Below are 24,082 nucleotides of genomic sequence, written 5' to 3'. Positions count from 1 at the left end.
CACGAATTAAAGGGAGTGCCCAAGATAGCCCCGAAGAAGATGGGTAACACGGCTATTAAAAAGGCGAATAAAACCAATTGTAACTTGCATAACTACGTAATGCCATAAAAAAGCTGATAGTGACTATCTTAAGTGACATATGGATCATCCAAAAATAGAGCCAGCCAAACAATTAATAGGCTTTGTTGAATGAAGAGAGACTTTTGTGAATGTCTGTCGTTGAGTGAGAGTCCTTGTGTGATTTTTTGACTGCGGAATGAATTTTTCATGTTTCTGAAAGCCTGTTTGGAAAAATAGTGCAGCTCCACCCACTTTTCCAAACAGAGTGAAAGTTTTTTTTAACCCTTTGTAGTGTTGTCCTGTATGTGGGAAGTTTTAAGACATTTTAAGTTAGAAACGCAGGTGTGGATTTATTCGGATGATAAGTTATGGAGCTAGGAAATGCACAAAGGATAGGTTTGTTGAGCAAAAGATAAAAAAATACATTGTCCAGGTGGTTAAAAAAAAAAATATTTATTTGACACGCTCACTTACTTGTCGAAAGAAAACACGCAATCATTGATTACATTGGGTTGAAAGACATAAATTTAGTCTAGGAATGAGATAAAGAATGCCTTTTAAAAAAGGCCTGTGAGGATCTCTCGTGGCTGCGGTCTGGGGAAGTACGCTCCCATTTTCCTTTGTGTAAAACCTTGACGCAAAAGCTTCTAGCTCAGTAAAAAAAAAGTTTTAAATAAAGATTGAAATTACAAAATTTGAATTGGTATTTTGAGATATTAAGAGAAGGCACAGCAAAATACTGAGATGGATTCAAACTAAAAAAAATTAATTATTAAATTAAATCTGATCTCTTAAAGAAAAAAGGAGAAATAAAACGAAAAGGTTTGGAAACAGTCTAGAAATACCTTCACGGATCAGGTCAAACTCCTGGGCGAGTGGCGAGCTATCTGCGAAGGTGTAAAAGGGACTTTTGAAAATGTTAGAACAGCAAGCTTTAGCAGTTTAGAAAAAGACATTGTAACGACCTTGAAACTGGAATTTGAGATAACGAAAAGCAGCCCTCAAAGCGTACGTGCTAGACTCCGTTCTAGTTATGGAGAAAAGAAAAAGATAAAGACGCCACTTTGAAAGTAAACAAACTGAACAAATTTGAAAGAAAAAGTGTTTTCGATTGTCTGATGATTTTAAATTAACAAATTTACGGAGTCACGAGCCCTCCGTGTAAAATACAAAACCTAATTTGAAGAAAGGTGATCTGAAAAAAAAAGACGTAATGCACTAATTAGGTGCTGGAAAAAAAAAGGGGTGTTTGCGATGGAAAAAGACATAACTTACTAAATACTAGTTGATCTCAGCTGTGAAAAAGATATTGGTTTAATTGGGAAAAAAAAGAATTTGAAGAGGTAAAAGACACTCTCCATTGATAATGATTTTAAATTACGAGAATGTTTCACTGCAGTTTGAAAGATTTCCAAAATGGACGTTGTTTATCAAGAAAAGTCCCGAACAGTCTAAACAAGCAGGAGGGTTTTGAAAATAATGAGGAGCAAAGATCTAAGCTATGCGAACTCAGCACAGAAAGAAAAAACTGGGAATTAGAGAATCTTACTAAATTTTAAAATTCTTATAGAAAATAGAACTGGCACGGATGTTTAGATTTTGTGCTGAAAGAGAAATAAAACACAAGATCTGCCCAGTGAACGGGAGTGTAAAATAAAACGAAATGTTGGAAATGTATAGTGTGTGTGAAAATTGGATTTCAGTAAACAAAATTGCTATTAAAAATGTGTGATCTCGTTTTAAATCAATTAAAAAAAAATCTTTGGCAAGTACTTGAATTAGAAGTTAAGAAAGAATTGGAGTTTAATCTAAAATGCCGTCTTTCCTGATGAGAAGACTTTTATTATGACGGCTTTACTTTCTGCTGTTTTAATGGATTCCTAATTTCTAAGCAAGTTTTGAAGGCACAAAGACTTAAAAAAGAATTTTTCGGATGATTACGTGAAGTCACGTAATGACATCAGGCTTTCTTACAAATCTGTAAAGGAGTTAACCCTTTCCATTGACAGCTGTTTTATACTGGACATTATTAATTTGGATTTCTAAATAGAATAAAAAAGACTCACCTGACAGACAGAGGAAATGGTGCGATAGTCAGAATAAAAATAAAAACAGAACTAGCTTATGTAATAATACTCGCCTGATACAAATAAAAGAAATATACTCAAACAAAACAAATTCAAGAATTAAAAGCTAAGATAAATAAGCGGGAAGAGATTTTTTTAAATGGGACCAGACGGATAGTGCAGTGCGCAGCCATAGCACCATCACCTATGGCAATAGAGCCCACGGTGGGTAAGTGTAGTCTACAAACCCAACCTAACTTTACCTCCGATTTCACAGAGTGACCTCGACATGCATGGATAAAAGATGAGTAGACCAGAACCTAACACCTGGTGACGACCAGGCTATCTGTTTAAAATTTGCAGATAAAACACTCACTGAGATGGGACCGCAGCGGCTACTTCAGAGACTCAGGATACTGGGAACCTTAAGGCCTACGCAGGCACCGGATAATACAGATGGACTACGAGAGATATAGCACACGCAGGAAAGACACTACTACATCAACTAGCTTTGTTTAATTTGACTGCCGAAATATGCATCCCAGCAGCCAACGACTGGAGCAAGGACAGAACTTATTTTAACGCATGGCTATGTATAGTGTCTTAAGTAAGGTTGTAATGCAGCAGGCTGCCGATGCCATGGGCGCCAGTAGATTCCGAGGACAGGAGCTTGTTCATAGGATCAAAAGGGGAAGGGCGCAGAAATCCAACTGGACGGAATTTCAGTTCTAGAAGCTCATGCCTGGGCGGATGAAGCTGCAAAACAAGCAGCCAAATCCACCCCGCAAGAGAAACAGAAGGGTGGGAACAGAATGGAGCAAAAAGGGGGTGGGACCCCAGGATGTTTAGGAAAACTGGCCAATGGGATAAAATGAAGACCAAGGGAGGTCTCTGGAATATAAGGTGTATGTCCTGAAGCGTGACACGGTAACAACACGGAGAAGCCGGTATTGATCATGCGCAGCGCAAACAAGAAGGAATACAACCTAAAAAGGGGGACGGATGAAGTGTGGAGGAAAGATGACAATAAAGGTCCGGCTGGGACACCAAACATGCCCAAAGGGACCCTGGGAAGCCCTACCACTGCCCCAACAACCACTCTGGGGACAACAACTCTTCCCAGCACAACCACGCAAGTCCCCCCATAAGCCCGTCCATAAAGACTGGAGCCAAAGGGGGGCTAGTAATAAAAGAATCTAAAGAAAGGATATAATTTGGGGTGCGTCAGTGACTACTTAACTTAAATCTAATGGATATCATTCTTCCTAGCTTCTGTGAGAATGAAACTATAAGTCTATACCAGAACCTGGCACAACGGATCCTCGAAGGCCCAGAATCCACTACCCTGAGATTTAATTTCAGAAAGGGAACAGGACAAGGTCGAACAAAAAGGGGAATACTGGAAACACTAGGCACGGGTTATGCGGCAGGGGTTATGACGATGAATTCCATAGGCCTGTAGGCAATATATGACCGGGTTAACAACTTAATGGTGTAGTCTTGAGTGGTTTAGTGGGGAGGGACTTGGATAATCAAGCCCGACATGCGCGGTGGGGAGGTGGTGCGGAAGGGGAACTGTTACAAGTGGCCCATACATTACAGAAGCATGCCAAGACAATAAATTTGATCCACGCAATGGGGAACGACATAAGTAAACAATTACAAACTGAGATAGTTTGCTCCGGGTATGGGGCCTGGATTAAGTGAAGTACAACATAACTTGGAGCAACTCCAGAATGGGGACATACCACATTGGATCCCGAACAGCATACTTAACAATTGGACTCTAGATAAAAAAATGAATGACAAATGCGAGGTACGAAGGAATAGTCACGCATGGGTGCCAAATTTCAGATGTATTACTGGGCGGGTGAATATGATCGGATTTATGTTGTCCATACCACAGTATGATGTAACAAAGGGAGACCCTTTATACCAGATCGATAATATCGGTGAAGTAAGAAACCAAACTCGGTTGTGTTACCATCAGCCTGCCAGACAGGTGATTAAAATTAAATTAGTATGAAAGGCATTGACATAACTGATTGCTATAAAAATAATCAAGTGGTTTTATGTCGCGGTACGCCATGAATGACGAATGATGATTGCAGATTCCACCAAACAAACAGATGCATGCTGAGTATCACTCCTGTTGAACACGATTCCGAAACAATCGCTGCTCCACAAGGGAATGGAGATTTGGTACGTGAGCACAGGAGCAGCCAACCCAACGATTAAGACCAGGGAGGAGTCACCCCCTGTGTCATCACTAACCCTAACTTCTGTTTCAGGCCCATAGGAAAAATAGACATAAATGGATACCACATACATCCCAAGACAACGGAAATCATCCACGGAACGGTCACGGATACCCTCCGAGAGGGGTACAAGGAGGCGGTATGGGAACCGCAAGGCACCGGAATTAAATGAGGAATAATTATGTTTGGTGCAAGGAATCCAGAATCAAAGACGACAGTATATCCAGCTGATGGAAGAAGTAGACAACCCTAACGCGATGCTGGCTGATCAGCTCTGGTACTCAAAGCTGTGGGACTTGGACTTAATATTTGAATCTACCTATGGATAAGAATTATATCACATGTACTTGTAGTAATACAGGGCCTGGTTCTGATGGTCATGATGGGATTAACATGTGCACGAATTAAACAGGCCAAACGATACGTCAGGGCACGCACTATGATTAAGGCCATAAGGGATGAAAATTTAAGCAGTTCTACAGGAAGCACTTACATTTTTAAATTTGCAGGAAAGGTCTCAGGAGGTCCCGAAGCTGGGGAGATGGCCACCCGGGTGAACGGACCTATTTGGAACTTGCCTACAGGGAGATCGTTCTCGGGAAATATGGCCAGCTTGGCGTATAACCAAGGGCCAAAAGGGGGGAATTGTAAGAGAAATTTGGCATTAGGGGTACCAGCGGGACAAAGGTTAAAGTGCTGGTTCCTGCACCGACCCATAAGGAGGTAAAAGGCCTTTCTTCGGCCTTGTACCAAGGCTCCAGAAGTTATCAATTCAATAATATTCCGACAGGATACGATGTGAGAACCTAAACAGACATTGATAAGACCTTGCGAAGAGGCTCGAGGCAGACTCACAGACAACAAGGAGAATCAACAAATTCTGACCTAATGAAGTCATTCTAGTCACGGCCAAAGGTGGTCACGAGGGTCTTGGCCTGTCAATCCAAAGTAGCACTAATAAGGTAGTCCAATTAGAGAAGTAGCACTGATGAGGTCCAATTAGAGATCTAGGGAGGTCTTACCAGGGAACGGAGGGGTTTTTGAAATGTATAAAAGTTGTATGATTGTGCTGTTCGGAGAGCATCTCCATTCATCGGCGACTGTGATAAGAGGTGTTCCTGGATGTTCGTAATAAAAGATCGTTATACCTTGCCATCCGTCTCTGTCTGCTAACTCCGGGGGCTGTTACGCAGGTTGGGGCGAGCGTCGGCCCTCTATATCAGGGGGCCCGCTCGTGGGAGGGGCCCCTTACAACTTCCAAAATGCATACAGCTCAACAGTCTTTTCCAAATCCTGAAGGCTTTAGCTTCTGACATTGGAAAGTGAACAGCTGTGAAATTGTAGCTTTTACACCACTGCTGTAACTGTCAACTAGCCAAAGCAATAGAGAGTCACTGTGAACCTGACTTCACTTACCTGGCGTGTTCTCCGAGGCATGGCAAACCCGTCAAAAGGTTGGTAAAATTGTAAGTGCCTGTTTTTAAGCCTCTTAACCAGCATTTAAGTACTTTTTAATGATGTTTAATTACCTGTCCCGCTTCTTTCTGTCGGGTCTGCGATCCGAATGCAAATCTGACAGGTCAGAAACTCACACGGAGGCGGGTTCAGAGCGGGATCCCGAGCCGCTGTGGATTAGACAGTGGGCCTGCCTCCAAACCCGCACTCGCAGGGCTGGGAAGCTTCCGGCCATTTATTTCTGCATATGATTTTCCGCTGGCTGCATTTTGTGAGCGAGAGCTTGCAGGATGAAATTGGTCCTCACCAGTAGCGTGAAATTAGTTCATGGTGAATCGGTAGACTGTTTCACACCACAGCGGTATTATTTTCCATTGAAGTTGAAACTAATGAGGGAAATTTCAACAATTTCAGGTCATAACCACTGGCCCCATTTTTTGAGACAGCAGCTGTTGGTAATGATTCTGCATTTGTTATTTACAACTCCTCGAAACCCATCTTCTGTCTCTTTCACAAAAGCAAAATACTGTAGATGTTGGAAATCTGAAATTAAAACAGAAAATGCTGGAACTGCTCAGCAGGTCAGGCAGCATGTGTGGAGAGAAACAGAGTTAACGTTTCAGGTCGATAACTTTTCATCAGTTCTGATGAAATCAGCATTTTCTGTTTTCATTACCTCGCCCTTTTGCCTTGCAACATCATCCCTTTGTCATTTAATCTCTCCTGCCTTCCACAGACCTTCCCTTCTGTTTTCTTCCTCTTCCCCGCCTTTGTACTTGTTTAAAATCTAGTACATCTGTAACTGCTTCCAGTTTTTATGAAAGGTCACTTGACTTGAAACGTTGCCCCGATATTGACAGGGGTGAGATAAGCAGGGTGGTTTGGGTGTGGGGTGGAGTTTCAATTGGGAATCCTGGAAGAAGACTGGGTTTCCCTACAAACTATCGAATTTTGATTTAAAAAAAAAAACAGGATCCCCGGCAGGAAGTCAGCATGATTGGCTAGCTTCGCTTTAAGTCGGGCAGGGAGCACTGTGGGGCAGGCTGTAGGTAAGTAACTTGCAGCTGCTAGTGGAAGCGTGATGGGGGGGGAGGTTCCGAACCCCGATCGGGTGGGTCTTTGGATGGGGGGGGGGGTTCCGATCCCAAGGAATGAGGACTTGGGAGGGCCAGGGAGAAGCACTCAGGCTCCCCCTGGGCGAAGGTAAGTGCCTTCCCCCAGAAACTGTCCTCGCCTCCTTTGAGCTGCCGGGTTTCCTGAGACCTGGGTAACCCGGCCGGCCAGGGTTAAACCTGTAAAACAGATTAAAGCTGAGGCTCTCAGCCTCATTATAATATTTAATTGGCCAACCCACCTTCTGGGAGCGGGTTCCATTTGTGTTAAACCCGGAAATGGGCGGGTTGGGATCGGGTTTGAGATTTTAACCCCAACCCACCACCCACTTTTGGCGCTTAAAATGACCCGTTAACCGTGTTTCTCTCTCCACAGATGCTGCCTGACCTGCTGAGTATTTCCGGCACTTTCTGTTTCGATAACTAATGAGGGAGTTTGGTTTGGAACCACTCCATTACAGCCACTCATAGTGGAAATGGAGCAAGATGAAAGAAGGCATGTCAGGGACATCAGGAGACACTTGAGCTGCACTGGATGAAATGCCATTATGCCAGCGCTGTTTCTGTATGCCTATCAATGACCAGGGGGGCAACTGCGTCACAGACTCCAATCAGGAGGGAGCCAGTTACACAACTAGCAGTTGCATTTTCACCCCACCCACCTGATTTACGATTTAGGTGCCATTACATGTCAGGGATAGGCTTGTACTTGGGGTATGTTGGTTAAAAATGTGAACAAAAACAGATGTCAGGGCAGGCAAAGCGCACTTTTATCCAAGCGGATGGGGGCAAGGAAATTCATCTTTAATGTGCGGGGAGGCTGAAAGATTGCAATCAAGAGGAGGAAATCGGTTCATCATGTTCTTAGGGCTATAAGGGCCCTGAATTTCCTGGTTATCTGCAGCACTTATGCCGTTTCTATACCCTTATTGCGATAAAAAAAATTGAGCTCACTTGTGTTTACTGCATTATGCTGCTGTTAATGTGCTAGATTAGAGTTTCCACAACCTTTTTGGCAGCTTTGATGATCTGTGCACGAAATTTGCATGGGTGGCACTGTGCTTGGGGATTTCCAGCTTTCACGCCACTACTGCACTTTGACCCATGAAAAACCTGCTACCCTGGTCAGGCGATTCTCACAGCAGTGAAGTCTTTGAGAGCATTAACGAGTCCCCAAGCTTTGCTTGCTGATTTCATAGACATATTTTCAATCCATTTGTTGCACAGCTGTTCTCACAAACAGTCCCTCAACAGTGCCCCAAGTCCCCTCCCTCGCCTCCTCTACATATTTAGAACAACGCTCGAGAACTTATGGAGATTTCCATGTGTGTACCCGCTCCAAGCCATCTTTATAGAGGTGCAGGAACAGCGACTGATGGAGATGAGCAGAACAAGGTAAATGACTGAAGTCGGCAGTAATTGTCCGGGTCATCTCTCCCCGAGCGGCAAAGCTGACACTCCTGGATGGCTTGCTGCCCGGAACATTCTGTCCCTCCTGTCTCCCACCTCTGACAGGAGGGCTTGCAGTTCTCCCTCTGAACAATTCACAGCCCTTTGGCAGGATGTTGCCCCAGCTGACCTATGGCTACTCATGGTTCTAGCAAGTGTACAAAATACTTTCGCTGGACTTAAAAACATAGAAAATAGGTGCAGGAGTAGGCCATACGGCCCTTCGAGCCTGCAGCACCATTCAATAAGATCATGGCTGATCCTTCACCTCAGTACCCCTTTCCTGCTTTCTCTCCATACTCTTTGATCCCTTTAGCGAAAGGGCCATATCTAACTCCCTCTTGAATATATCCAATGAACTGGCATCAACAACCCCCTTTAAGGGTAGTCATCTTATGAAACTTAGTGTAGAAGGCTAGCAGCTCCATTGGAAGCATTCAGGAGGGAAATGGGCAGGTTCCTCATTGCGCAGGGTGTCGGGGGGATTCGGATTTGACGCAGGGTCAGAAAGGTAAGGTAATGGAAGCTAAAACTAGATCATTCAAATGTTATTACCGGGAAGTGGAGGTTGTAGGATTCCATGAAAGAATGCTGTAGATGGGCTGAATAGCTCCTTTCATCTGCATCTAACCTCATGATGAAAGAGAACTAAACAATGGAATTACAGGGCTGCCTTTTACTGCTTGCAGATCATGGCCCAGATTATAGCACCCTGCACCACCCAACATAAGAGCGGTGGAACAGATCCCTGCCTGCGCTAACTGATGGAGAAAGGCCCATCTTGGGTCATTTATCCATCTAGGGTAATTTGTATATCTGGTGCACTTTTTAAGCCACTCCACCCGAGGTGCTGACTGCCCCCACCAGGATCGATGACTTTACTCTAGTAAAGGTTTTAGGGCAATTAAATGGCCTCAAAAGGGATTCACACCAGGTCACTACTACCATAAATTCCACTGAGGGCTTTCTATGCGCCCGAAGGGGAAGCTCAGGAACTCCCCCAACACGTCCCTTGGCTTAAGAACATAAGAAATAGGAGCAGGAGTAGGCCATACAGCCCCTCGAGCCTGCTCCGCCATTCAATAAGATGATCTGATCATGGACTCAGCTCCCCATAACCCCTTATCCCCTTATTGTTAAAAGTAGGCAGTAGATCCAATTAATGCATCCCCACCCCCGTCAGGAATTTAAACAGAGCTGGATTCCAGTCCACATTTCATGCTGAACTGGATATATATATATGTAATTTACATTCTTCCCCCTCTCTGAAATCAGGAACTTTAAGGTAGAAATTCATTACAGCTTGTTTTTGATACTCGGCCAAGGGTGGGCCGAGGCTCATCAGAAATTGGACCTGGTCGAGGTCATTGTAATAAGGGCAAACTTTCAGCTCCTCCAGAGACAGTCTGCCCAAAGGCACGTATTGAATTGGGAAAGTCCAAGGGGCTGGAGGAAAACACAGGTGGGTGGGGGCAGCGGCCCGCTGTACTGCTGTGGAGCAGAGACAAGCACTCCTGCCCTATCTTGAGAACACCAAGTATGTGCTACCATTTGCTTTTATCTTGTGCTGAAACCCATCGAGGGCATTTGAATCCTGAGTTAGATTTTGTTTAGGGACGTAAACATTACAGGGTTGAATTTGCCCTGTGCCTCGATTGGATGCGGTAACCTGCTGGGACCGGGAATTCCTGCGTCTGGTGCAGTCCTGCCCCGGCCGCTAAATGGGGCTTACTGCCCCTTAAAGAAAGTGGAGCGCGCGAGATTGTGGCTGAAAAGTATCTTGTGCCCCATTAGCGGCCCCCCTTCAAAAAGGGGCAATTTTGCCCCCGTTCCCTACCTTTTCTTTGATGGCCTCAGCTGCCAATTTAAGAATAGCTGAGTAGGCCACAGTGGAACTGATGAAATTAGTTAGAGCTGCGCGGTGACTGCTCGACTGAGTTGGTGACCTCGATATTGGGAGGCCTCAGTTTGTGAGCTGCATAGCCCAGCATTGGCAGCCCGTGGCTTAGTGACCCAATGTTAATGAGGCTGGTACCTCAAAATGGCGGGAGGCTCTTTGTCGTGGGTCAGGGTTATTCACCAACGTGCTCTGCCAGTCAATCAACCAATAGTTAAAGTCGAGCTTTAGTTGAGGATAAAACTTCTTAAGGTGATTACCATGCCTGGCTTTGCAATATGATTAAAGCTGAAAGAAAGATTGATGTATCCAGTTTTATTGAGGGAATGCTGTTTGGTGGTAATTCATGCTTTGACTGCTGACTGTCCACACTAACTGCTACCAAATAAACAGTGGCTGCCCATCACTATTTGACAGGTTCAACAAACAGTTGAGCAGCACCAACAGATCCATTACTAAGTTGAGTGGAGCATTTTCAGTAATTGTTTTCTTCAGGTAGTCTGCATTATTGTAATTTTCTAACATCACTTGGCACTGCGGTTTTTCCTTGAAGATTCCAAAGGTATTCACTATGTCTTCTGAAAATTTAGGATGGACATTGGGGCAGTAGCCAATGATCGTCAGTTGCTGCATTATCTCATTGTGGCGAGTGGTCATTTCGTCACGCTCTTTCTCACATGTTGCAACCTGGAGAACAAACACTCTCATGAGACAAGATCCTTTGTTACACATAAGCCTTCACTCATATCCTTGTCTACGCGGGCTGTGCTTTTCCCTGCAACATGCAGTGAAATGAGGCATGGAAACAGGTAGTGAGGCAGCCCTTCAGTTTAAAGTACAGGCCGTTCTGGGTTTTGCCGGATTTTGGAACGTCTTTCTGACGTCACGAATCTGGAAACACCCGAGCCCAGGTTCGGGTATTTCTGGATTTCGGAACGTCAGAAAGGTGGGGGAGGGGGGTGCTCGTCGATGAGTTGTTCAAGCGGGGTCCCGCCGCCGTGGAAGTGTTCGGGCGAGGCCCTGCTGAAAAGATGTTCAGGCGGGGCCCCGCAGAAGAGGAGCTGTTCGGGCGGGACCTCATTGCGGAGGACGTGTTCGTGCGGGCCGACGAGGTGAGGCCCAAAGTCGGGCAGCGGCGAGGCAAAGCCCGAGGTCGGGCAGCGGCGAGGCAAAGCCCGAGGTCGGGCAGCGGCGAGGCAAAGCCCGAGGTCGGGCAGCGGCGAGGCAAAGCCCGAGGTCGGGCAGCGGCGAGGCAAAGCCCGAGGTCGGGCAGCGGTGAGGCGAGGCAAAGCCCAAGGTCGGGCAGCGGCAGCGGTGAGGCAAAGCCTGAGGTCGGGCAGCGGCAGCGGCGAGGCAAAGCCTGAGGTCGGGCAGCGGCAGCGGTGAGGCAAAGCCCGAGGTCGGGCAGCGGCAGCGGTGAGGCAAAGCCCGAGGTCGGCAGCGGTGAGGCAAAGCCCGAGGTCGGGCAGCGGCAGCGGTGAGGCGAAGCCCAAGGTCGGGCAGCGGTGAGGGGTGTGCGGCAAGGCCCGAGGTCGGGCAGCGGCGGCGGTGAGGCGAAGCCCAAGGTCGGGCAGCGGTGAGGGGTGTGCGGCAAGGCCCGAGGTCGGGCAGCGGTGAGGGGTGTGCGGCAAGGCCCAAGGTTGGGCAGCGGTGAGGCAAAGCCCGAGGTCGGGCAGCGGCGAGGCAAAGCCCGAGGTCGGGCAGCGGCAGCGGTGAGGCAAAGCCCGAGGTCGGGCAGCGGTGAGGCGAGGCAAAGCCCGAGGTCGGGCAGCGGCAGCGGTGAGGCAAAGCCCGAGGTCGGGCAGCGGCAGCGGCGAGGCAAAGCCTGAGGTCGGGCAGCGGCAGCGGTGAGGCAAAGCCCGAGGTCGGGCAGCAGTGGGGCAAAGCCCGAGGTCGGGCAGCGGCAGCGGTGAGGCAAAGCCCGAGATCGGGCAGCGGTGACGGTGAGGCAAAGCCCGAGATCGGGCAGCGGTGACGGTGAGGCGAGGCCCGAGATCGGGCAGCGGTGACGGTGAGGCAAAGCCCGAGATCGGGCAGCGGTGACGGTGAGGCGAAGCCCGAGGTCGGGCAGCAGTGAGGGGTGGTGTGGCAAGGCCCGAGGTCGGGCAGCGGTGACGGTGAGGCGAAGCCCGAGGTCGGGCAGCGGTGACGGTGTGGCAAGGCCCAAGGTCGGGCAGCGGTGAGGGGTGGTGTGGCAAGGCCCGAGGTCGGGCAGCGGCGGCGGTGAGGCGAAGCCCAAGGTCGGGCAGCGGTGAGGGGTGTGCGGCAAGGCCCGAGGTCGGGCAGCGGTGAGGGGTGTGCGGCAAGGCCCGAGGTCGGGCAGCGGTGAGGGGTGTGCGGCAAGGCCCGAGGTCGGGCAGCGGTGAGGGGTGGTGTGGCAAGGCCCGAGGTCGGGCAGCGGTGACGGTGAGGCGAAGCCCGAGGTCGGGCAGCGGTGACGGTGTGGCAAGGCCCAAGGTCGGGCAGCGGTGAGGGGTGGTGTGGCAAGGCCCGAGGTCGGGCAGCGGTGACGGTGAGGCGAAGCCCGAGGTCGGGCAGCGGTGACGGTGTGGCAAGGCCCAAGGTCGGGCAGTGGTGAGGGGTGTGCGGCAAGGCCCGAGGTCGGGCAGCGGTGAGGGGTGTGCGGCAAGGCCCAAGGTCGGGCAGTGGTGAGGGGTGTGCGGCAAGGCCCAAGGTCAGGCAGCGGTGAGGGGTGTGCGGCAAGGCCCAAGGTCGGGCAGCGGTGAGGGGTGTGCGGCAAGGCCCAAGGTCAGGCAGCGGTGAGGGGTGGTGTGGCAAGGCCCGAGGTCGGGCAGCGGCGGCGGTGAGGCGAAGCCCGAGGTCGGGCAGCGGTGAGGGGTGTGCGCAAGGCCCGAGGTCGGGCAGCGGTGAGGGGTGGTGTGGCAAGGCCCGAGGTCAGGCAACGGTGAGGGGTGTGCGGCAAGGCCCGAGGTCGGGTGGTAAGGTGAGGCCTGAGGTCAGGCAGCGGTGAGGGGTGTGCGACGAGGCCCGAGGTTGGGTGGTAAGGTGAGGCCTGAGGTAAGGCAGCGGTGAGTTGTGTGCGACGAGGCCCGAGGTTGGGTGGTAAGGTGAGGCCTGAGGTCGGGCAGCGGTGAGGGGTGTGCGACGAGGCCCGAGGTTGGGTGGTAAGGTGAGGCCTGAGGTCAGGCAGCGGTGAGGGGTGTGCGACGAGGCCCGAGGTTGGGTGGTAAGGTGAGGCCTGAGGTCAGGCAGCGGCGAGGGGTGGTGTGGCAAGGCCCGAGGTCAGGCAACGGTGAGGGGTGTGCGGCAAGGCCCGAGGTCGGGCAGCGGTGAGGGGTGGTGTGGCAAGGCCCGAGGTCAGGCAACGGTGAGGGGTGTGCGGCAAGGCCCGAGGTCAGGCAGCGGTGAGGGGTGTGCGACGAGGCCCGAGGTTGGGTCGTAAGGTGAGGCCTGAGGTCGGGCAGCGGTGAGGGGGTGTGCGACGATACCCGAGGTTGAGTCGTAAGGTGAGGCCTGAGGTCGGGCAGCGGTGAGGGGTGTGGCAAGGCCCAAGGTCGGGCAGCGGCGGCACCTCAAGGTTGGCAGGTTCAGAGGTTCAGATTCTGGAACATTTTACGAATTCCGGACAACCCTGTCACCAATCGGTCCGGAGTCCAGATTCTGGAACATTCCGGAACTCTGGATTTTGGACGCTGCACCTGTAATTTGATTTGATTGTGGGAATCTGCCATCCCAGTACGTTCTAACATGACCCACTGCTGGCCACAGAAATGTGATTTGCCCTCTATAGCGATACAATGATAGTGTTACTCTAATTGGTAAATTAGCTAAAGTAAGTAGCTATCCCCAAGGTTCTCCAGTGTCAAGCTTGTTAACCAGTTATAACATTTGGAAGAGCTGATTCTCAGGCTCCTATATTTATGGAAAGGTATAGATTTGTAATAGAAATGTGATCTTAATCTGGTTTCCTTCCAGTGTGCTTTGCAGTCTCACTTTTGTACTCAACACTGAGAAAAGCTTCCCGCACACGTCTAATACATCACTCCCAAGGTCACGGTGCTTTCACTGCTAAAATTTTTTCAACGGCACCTTCAAAACTGAAGCTTATTAACATTCATTGTTTCCACCGTTTCTCCAAAAAATTAAAAATCATTTCAATTCAAATTTTAAAAAGCACTGAGAAAATCTTCATCCTCCATTCTAAGAAAATAAGAATTAGGAGTAGGCCATACGGCTCTTCGAGCCTGCTCCGACATTGTTAAGATCTTGGCTGATCTTTGACCTCAACTCCACTTTCCCGCCTGATCACCAGATCCCTTGTTCCGCTAGAGTCCAAAAATCTATCAATCTCTGCCTTGAATATACTCAACAACTCACTGCATCCACAGCCCTCTGGGACAGAGAATTCCAAAGATTCACAACCCCATCTCAGTCTTAAATGGCCGACCCCTTATCCTGAGACTATGCCTCCTAGTTCTAGAATCCCCAGCCAGGGGAAACAACCTTTCAGCATCTACTCTGTCAATTCTCCTCAGAATGTTATATGTTTCAATGAGATTACCTCTCATTCTTCTAAACTCCAGAGGGCATAGACCCAATTTACTCAATCTCTCCTCATAGGACAACCCTCTCATCCCAGGAATCAATCTTGTGAACCTTTGTTGCACTGCCTATAAGGCAAGTATAGTCTTCCTCAGATAAGGAGAGCAAAACTGTGCAATTTCTTTACTTCCTGCTCTGTGTAAATTTACAATACCATTACTCAGTGCCTCTGTACCCAGACTAATTGCGCTAAATAACAGCAGACATACCTCGGGCATGATCTAACGGGAAATTGATCTTTTCACAATTCACTCTCAGCTCCTGCTCAGCAGCTTGGGTTCCAGATTAAAGCCCTGGATCCATTTAAAAGATGGTCATCAGATTGTGACTAGTGTGGACGGAAGTTAGGAGGGCAAGTTAAACGGACGATTTGCCAGGGGTTCAAGAAGCCATGGGGGTGTTACGACTTAATGCCAAGTAATCGGACTTAAAGGGCGAACAGCTGTTTGAATTGCCTGAAATATTCGGCGTGCTTAACATGGATTAAGTGTCGCCTTTTAAATAGACGCCTGTGTTAATATCAAATGGTTAGTGCCATTTGCCCGATATAAGCAGCTGTCCAGAAAAGGGGGGGATGATGTAAGTGATGGGCATTGCATTCTACATATAAACCATCTACATAATGCATAAACCTGCATTAGATTCCAGCCTGTAACTCACTCCCGAGTATCGGTTGTTCAATATATCAACCACCAGCACCCCTCGATTAGATTCCAGACAGTATCTCACTCTGAGGTATCCATTATTCTATTTTTAAAACATCTGAATTCCTTGATTTGGTTACGGCCTCTAACCCACTCCTGGGTAGCATGAATTTAGAGTATCATACTTGACAAACCTTCAACTCTTTGGGGACATAAAATAAATAACAGAACTAGAATCACCATCAGCTCCAAGGTCCTGTCCAAGTCACCCACCATCCTGATTTGCACATATGTCGCCGTTCCTTCATCATCGCTGGATTAATATCTTAGAATTTTTACCTGACAGAACCATCAATACATCATCAATGCAACTGGTCAAGGGGAATACCCACCATCACCTTCTCAGGGAAACTAGAAATGGACAATAAATCTGCATCACCACCCAACAACAAAACATATGTATTTTATTAATACATTTTGAAAGTCTTTGATGATATAATAAAAGTATTCCAATAAAATTAAAATCCTTGGGAACCCAGGACATGAGGCTGCAGTTAGATAATAAGTCAAAAAACAGTGCCATGATCCCTGTTGTTTCTTATCCACATAAATGAGCAGGATTCAGAAACCAATGTAAGCTTGTCAAACTTGAAGACAACACAAATTCCATCCCCCTCCCTGGCCACAGTGTCAGGTTGAATCAACCTGTTTGTGCAGCTGAGCTGCGGTTCCAACCCAGGTCCTCTCCATCACAAAGACCGCCTACTTTCACCTCCATAACATCATCCACCTCTGCCACTGCCTCAGCTGCTGGAAACCCTCATCCGTGCCTTTGTCCTCCAGAATTAACTGTACCAATCTCCACCCTTCCTACAAGCTCTGTATACATCAGCTCATCTACAACTCTGCTGGCCATATCTTGACACTACACACGTACCACACTTGGGCCCTTCCTGGCAACCCATGAAGTAAGGCTCATGGGAAGAGGCTGGAGTGGAGCATAAACACTGGCACAGACTTGTTTCTGTGCTGTTAAATTCTAATGTTATTCCAAATGTAAGTTGACCTCCAAGTGAAGAACCACTTGCTGATATCTGTCTTAAACTTGCCCTGCACAATCTTGAACCTTTACAGTCTTCTTTTCAGAAATTAGGAGGAAGCAATTATTACATGTGTTCACTGCCCTGCAATTCACAGAATCCTAGAATGGTACAGCACAGGAGAAGGCTCTGCGGCCCATGGTACCCGTGGCAACTCTTTGATAGAGGTACTCCCCTGCTCCTTCCTCATTGCCCTTCAAATATTTAGCCAGTTCTCTTACTATTGAATCTGCCCCTGCCACCCTTACATGCAGTGCATTCCAGATCACGACAGCTTGCTGTGTAAAGAAATGTTTCCTCAGGTTACCTCGAGTTTTTTTGCCAATGACTATAAATCTGTGTCCTCTGGTTACCGACCCTTCCGCCACTGGAAACAGTTTCTCTTTATTTACTCTATCAAAACCATTCATGATTTTGAACACCTCTATCAAATCTCCTCTTAACCTTCTCTGCTCTAAGGAGAACCCCAGCTTCTCCAGTAAATTACTCCTCGCTTATCCGTTACTATCTATATTCATCACTTGATCTCCTTAATGATTACCACCTATTATACCATTCTCTCTCTGAGCCCTCTTTCCAGTGTCTGTTTCCTGTCATCCTGTGTTTTATTCCAGACACTTGATCCCTCCCACTCCTTTGCTTGGTATATTTCTCCATCTCTCGCTTTCCTATATATGTTGAAAGGGTTTTGGGGGAATTGGCATTGGATAGATCACTGGTCTTGTTGTCTTATTTCTGTTTTCACAGTTATCTTTTGAAACTCAACAACCAAAGCCTCATGGAGAACAGGTGGACCTTTGCTCAGATGTACATACCTGAATGACTTTTTCATTGATGTTCAGCACTCTAAACCCATACAGTCGAGGGCCTGCAGTGAAGATGTAAGTCAGAATCCTGCGATCTAACTGGAAAGCAATCTCTCCAATCACGAATTTATATATATCGTCTGAAAATTAAATATTCGAAGTTAGCAGGACTCTCCTCATACCAGACATTCTTATGAGTAATATTCTCAATGTAGTGCAATCACTTTTGTGGGCCCATGCCAATGTAGGAACCAGGCTCTAACTACCTCAAACTCGTTTCATGTAGGACTCACAGAGCAAGCAAAAACGTTCATATCATCATTCTGAACTGGATTGAAATCTGTGTGTGAAGGGACAGCATGCTACCCCACTTGAGCTAGCCAATTGAGTTAAAGGGAGGAATGGGTGATTTAGATCCCCATGCCTATTTAATGAGCAAAATGGTAATTGATTGGGTGAAATACCTATGTATTTGATGTCCTTTTTTGGTGTATATTCTCTGGCCTATATTTGCACTAATTCTGGTATTCTTTGTCACATGATATTAAAAACCAACTGAACTTTAGAGCCTGGGTTTTCCTCCTGTCCAGCCCACTTCAAGCCAGTTTTGTAGCAGAACTAAGGGAGGACCGGGGGGTAAACGGCCTGAGAATAAGTTTTGTCACGTCCCCGCCTTGTCCTGCAGCCTCCCCTTCCCCGCCTCTTGGGGCCAGTTGTGGATTTTGGTGGCAGGGACATTTCTGAGACCTGTCGCAGCAAAACTCTGCCTCAATCGGGCGCAACACCCCAATGGATGCCAGGGAGCCCACAGTGGTATTCAAATGAACCTAAGACTGAAAGATTGGCTACAGTCGTTGATCTTGGCTCCTGGATCTAGAGTGTAGTTTCTGAACTATGCCCACGTCCCATTCTCCCAATGTATGTCCAAAGTGAATATCTCTCTCACACACAAAAGGAGATTACTAGAGAGCGACGGAGACAGACGGTTAGTATATGAGACGCAGGTGCATGCCTACCACTTGAAACAACATCAGACCCAGCATAAAACTACCGGTAACATGGGATGGTATCCAGTTGTATCTGTAGGGTTGTGTTAGACCTAATGCTAACATCACGAAACGGAACTCCACGAACTGTGTGCTCCACAAACTGGCCAACGTGAAATGGAGAGCTGACCCAAGTCACTCCAAGCAATTAAGTCTCGTCCTGTGTTGTGGACTGCTGTGCCTCACTATGTCACATTTGAGTGCTGCCACTGAACTCTGATAAGATCATCACAGGGACTTTGAAGCCGACAGCCACACTGCCTCATGAGGATTGTACCACCATCAGTGAAGATGGAGGCCTTCAGTAAAAAGGGACAGAAACAGGTGTCTGATCCTCAACATCAACTACATGGATGCAGTCCACCAAACATGAGGGTGAAGCCCAAAAAGAGCTTTGGCTCTGAAAATCTCTTACCCTAAAAAACCACCACATAGCTACAAAATGACAGGAAATGCCAATAATTTTGAAAATCTGTTTCATTCAGACCTCCCTCCAAGCATTGGACGCGAACAAAAACACTAGTGTACCCTCAATCAAGCGAGAGTTGGGTTGGCAAAGACTGGTGACAATCCTCTTCTTCTTCTTAGACAGTCCCCTGGAGTCGAGGATGACTTGCTTCCACACTAACATGAGTTCTAAGGTGACTGATGAGACCAATGCAGGATCTACAGTCTCTGCCACAGGTGGGGCAGGCAGTGGTTGGAGGGATGGGTGGGTGGGTGCTTGATTTATCGTACGCTGCTGCCGCTTTTTGTGCTTGGCTTCCGTCTGCTCCCGGCGAAGAGACTCAAAGTGCTCAGCGCCTTCCCGGATGCTTCTCCTCCACTTTGGGCGGTCTTGGGCCAGGGATTCCCAGGTGTCAGTGGGGATGTTGCATTTTTTCAAGGAGGCTTTGAGGGTGTCCTTGAAGCGTTTTCTCTGTCCTCCTGGAACTCGCCTGCCGTGACGTAGTTGGGAGTAGAGTGCTTGTTTCGGGAGTCTAGCATCGGGCTTGCGGACAGTGGCCCGCCCACCGGAGCTGCTCGAGTGTGGTCAATGCCTCAATGTTGGCCTGAGAGAGAACACCTACGTTGGTGCGCCTGTCCTGCCAATAGATTTGCAGGATTTTGCGGAGGCAGCGTTGGTGGTACTTCTTCAGTGCTTTGAGGTGCCTGCTGTACATAGTCCATGTTGACAATATGATCAAGTGACAGCTGAGAAACGTGGAGAGGCTAGGTAAACATCTGAACATTGTCTGATGCAGTGGCCCCATAAATGACACCAGATCCTGGCTGTGGTTTTGGAACGACAAGCTACGAAGGAACAAATCTAACAGCGTTACCTTTCAACAATGGCTGTCCTCGATCCTGAGGTACCTGTGGTGGGGTTGGTATTCTTGATCCACTGGGCCCTGCTTTTCTCCTCCTTTGTTCTGTTGTCATTAAAAAGGAAAATATAACTTGTTCATCTCAAACCTTGCATGCAACGTATCTACTGAAAGTAATGAATATTGCTATCCAAGTACAGGTTGCACCTCCCTTATCCAGGACTCCCTTATCCGGCACCATCCCTCATCCAGCACCATTCCCGACTGCTCCGACATGAACAAATTGCAGTCCTTCCTCACTGCCGACTCCCACAATTGCTGGCCTGACCCCGCGATCTACCACCCCCTCCCCACGATCCCTCTGCCGCACACCCAGTCTCAAGCCAGCCAGCCCCGATATCCCCTTGCTCAGTACCTGTACCATCCAATTTAATGTGACCTCCCCTCGTCCGGCAAAATCCCTTATCCGGCACATGCCAGGTCCCGAAGGCGCCAGATAAGAGAGGTTCAACCTATACAATAACATTGAACAAATCTCAGTCCAATAATATGTAAACTGATCCATGCAAAAGTTATTTTAAAATTTGTTCATGGGATGTGGACGTCACTGGCAAGGCCAGCATTTATTGCCCATCCCTAATTGCCCTTGAGAAGGTGGCAGTGAGCCACCTTCTTGAACCGCTGCAGTCTGTGTGGTGATGGTACTCCCGCAGTGCTGTTGGGGAGGGAGTTCCAGGTCTTTGACCCAGCGACAATTAAGGAACGGGCGATATGCTTCCAAATCAGGATGGTGTGTGACTTGGAGGGGAACGTGGAGGTGGTGGTGCTCCCATGTGCTTGCTGCCCGTGTCCTTCTAGGTGGTAGAGGTCGCGAGGTGCTGTCAGTAGTGAGTCAATAAAGTAAAAAGGCAAAACTATAAATTTAAATAAATAAATCTTGGAAATACACAACACTCATTTCTGATGAAGGATAGATTAAAGAACCATTATGGGGTAGAATTCTGTTCACACCGGCCTATGAACAATCCGCATTCCCAGGCAGCATACCAGCGAAGTGGCTTCAAATATCCGGCCTCTGCGACACAGTATTTAGTCAATGGGACCCGATTTCCACATCAAAAGTGGTCTACAGCCTGACTCAGGCATGCGCTTTGGAAATTGACCTTAGCATTCCTGAGCTAGAGACGTGAAAACAAAATGAGGCAAAGTGTAAAACGAGCTGCTGATTGGCTATCACCAGTCTTTGCGTTGCCACACAAGACAAGTTCAATCCCTGAAGTGTCCCAACATGACCCTCCTATACCAATGCGCCTCCGTACACAGTCCAAGCCTCAGTCAGAATTGAAGGCTACATATATCCCGACTCAGCTGTACTCCGTCTTATACCACCCTGTCCTCGAACTACCGCACTTGCTGTTGCTGCTGCCATGAGACCGAGAATGGAATTAAGTTTAAACATGAAAATAAAACAAAGTGCTATTAACATGCAATAAACACAGGTAGGGATTGTACCTCTTGAGGGAGGGGAGGATAGCAGCCTAGCTGGAAGTGGCAATGGGAGGCCTGGCTGATTTTAACAGTCAGTCATCATTAACATTCCATTCGTCAATTTCCTGTTCAAAAGGGGCGGAAAGCAGCAGAAATTTAGGTGGTCCAAACTGAGTGCAAGGGCCCGGGGCAGTTTTGGGTTTCATAGATGGTCAATGATTCATGAATATGGGAAAGTCCAAGGCAGGTAGAGACTTACACTTTCCTTGTTGGACTCCTGCTTCTCCTGACCCAAAGAAGAAAAATTCACTGGGTACGGTTGCATAGTGGTTATGTTACTGGACTAGTAATCCAGAGGCCTAGCCTAATGATCCAGGGACATGAGTTCAAATCCCACCACGGGTAGCTGGGGATTTTAATTTAAATTCATTAAATAAATCTGGACTAGTAATGGTGACCATGAAAGTATTGGATTGTCATAAAAACCCACCTGGTTCATTAATGTCCTTTAGGGAAGGAAAACTAGGGCCAAAATTGCCCTCAGCGGAAAACTGGGGAGGGCACTTCGATTTATCCGAAGATTTACCGCCCGGCGGGAGTCGGAGGGGAAGGGTTGGAAAATTCGTCTCTAACTCTGACACCACTTTGAGGCACTGTTTGGGGCGGGTTTGGGTCCGTGTCCATCAGCGAGGCCGGTGATGACGTCAGCGCGATGCGGACGTGTCACATCGCGTTGAGGCATTGCAACGTCCCTCTCCCGGTCAGAAAGGCCTTACTCTTAGAGGCGATAATGGGCCTTTAAGGGAGGCCGCACCGCCCAGCCACTGCCAGCTTCCCGCTGCAGGGTGAAAAAGGGGTCACCGCCGGCGGGGTGGAAACACACGGCGCGGTGGAAACACGTTATGGCCGCCCCCGGCCAGGGGACATTTGCAGCTGGGTCGGCCGAGCCGCTTGCCCCCGGTCAGAAAGGCCTTACTCTTAGAGGTGATAATCAGCCATGATCATATTGAATGGCCTACTCCTGCACCTATTTTTTCTATGTTTAAAGAAAGGGGCAATTTCCCCTCCCCCCCAGCCCCCTGCTGTCCTAACCTGATCTAGCCTATATGTGACTCCAGGCCCACAGAAATGTGGTTGAGTCTTAACTGCCCTCTGAAATGGCCTAGCAATCTACTCAGTTGTACAAAACAGCTACAGAAATAAATAATAAGAATAAAACTGGACTGACCACCCGACATCGAACTAGGCACCGGCTTAAGATACGACAACGGCACACCCAGCCAAGTCGATCCTGCAAAGTCCTCCTCATTAACATCTGGGGACTTGTGCCAAATTTTGGAGAGCTGTTCCACAGACTAGTCAAGCAACAGTCTAACATAGTCAGACCTGTCAGCCAATGTTCCAAGATTCCTCTATCACCATCCATTGGCAGCATAGACCCACTAGAGATGGAACAGTGATATACAGTTGGGAGGGAGTGGCCCTGGGAGTCCTCAACATTGACTCCGGACCCAATGAAGTCTCATGGCTTCAGGTCAAGCATGGACTAGGAAACCTCCTGCTGATTACCACCTACCGCCCTCCCTCAGCTGATGAATCAGTACTGCTCCATGTTGAACACCACTTGGAAGAAGCACTGAGGGTAGCAAGGACACAGAATGTTTCCTGGGTTGGGGACTTCAATGTCCATCACCAAGAGTGGCGAAGTAGTACCAATACTGACCGAGCTGGCCAAGTCCTGAAGGTCATAGCTGCCAGACTGGGCCTGCGGATGAGAGCACCATCATCTCTAATTTCCCTCACTCTGTTGGATATTAAATGTTGTGATTCCTCTGATGGATAAACTGTGCTAGTGGGCCTTGCAGACCAGGAAAGATCCCAAGTTACTTGCCAAATTGTGCTGAGTTAGCTGATAACATCAGACTCTCTAAACTGACCTTTGCATTCCTGAGCTAGAGAGGTGAAAACAAAATGAGGCGGATTGTAAAACAAGCTGCCGATTGGCTATCGTCGGTTTATCACTACTGCACAAGACACATTTTATCCCTGAAGTGTCTCAACATGACACTCTTGTACCAATGCACTTTCAGACTCAGTCCAAGTATCAGTCCAGAATTGAAGGCTGCATTTGTGCCGACTCACCTGCACCCTGTCTCTGACTGTCCTGATCTGCTGCTGCTACCATGAGACAGAGAATGAAATTCAGTTTAAATCATGAGAATGAATCAAAGTGCTATCAGTAAGCAATACAAACACAGGCAGGATTGTACCTCCTGAGCACCTGATCTGTCTGGGAGTGTCAGCGGATAACCTAGCCCGGTCAGCCATAATTAACATTCCACTGGCCGATTTCCCGTTAAAATGGGCAGAAGTGAGCGTAAAGCAGCAGAAATTCCGGCAATCCAAAGTCAGTGCAGGGAGCAGGGGGAGGTGGAGGAGAAATGGGGGTTCTGGGGTGGTCAGCGATTCATGAATGTGGGCAAGTCGGGGGCAGGTGAGACTTACATTTTCCTTCTGGGACTCCTGCTCCTCCTATCCCCAAAAAAGGTTTAAACTCACCTGGTGTTTGGACATGTTAAAATCAGAACAGAGAGGGAAGAAAATATGTTCCTAGTCATATTCTTACTTCTATTTCCTTTTATCATTGGTGTTGATCCATCAGTGGATGTTGATGTAAGGTTCTGGATTAATATAAAGTTTTGTTCAGAGTGAAGTAAGCTAGTGCAGTTTTCACTACAGAGGATAAATTTAACGATATTGTGCTCCCAACAGCAAGCTGAGCTTGAAGGACGTGTGGTTGATGAATCGGCGCTAGTGTTGTGACCCTGTGT

General features: G+C 48.0%; 1 protein-coding gene across 15 annotated transcripts in view; it reads right to left on the bottom strand.

Moving 5' to 3' along the window:
• Nucleotides 1-10,611: 10,611 nt before the first annotated feature.
• LOC139264759 (speriolin-like) overlaps nt 10,612-24,082 on the bottom strand; it is a 395,630-nt gene continuing 382,159 nt past the window's right edge. For 14 of the 15 annotated variants that reach the window (XM_070881830.1, XM_070881832.1, XM_070881831.1 and 11 more), the window contains 4 exons: nt 23,394-23,429; nt 19,779-19,868; nt 17,420-17,550; nt 10,612-10,984 (listed from right to left, as the gene is read on the bottom strand). In XM_070881830.1, the coding sequence (XP_070737931.1) occupies nt 10,676-10,984; nt 17,420-17,550; nt 19,779-19,868; nt 23,394-23,429 (566 nt within the window). In that variant the 3' untranslated portion in view covers nt 10,612-10,675. The remainder of the gene's footprint in view (nt 10,985-17,419; nt 17,551-19,778; nt 19,869-23,393; nt 23,430-24,082) is intronic. The other variant, XM_070881833.1, reaches the window with a different exon arrangement.

The sequence above is a fragment of the Pristiophorus japonicus genome, chromosome 5 (assembly GCF_044704955.1).
Source record: "Pristiophorus japonicus isolate sPriJap1 chromosome 5, sPriJap1.hap1, whole genome shotgun sequence".
Classification (NCBI taxonomy): Eukaryota; Metazoa; Chordata; class Chondrichthyes; family Pristiophoridae; genus Pristiophorus; species Pristiophorus japonicus.
Note: the sequence above shows the minus strand (reverse complement) of the source record. Positions and strands in the feature narration are given on the sequence as shown.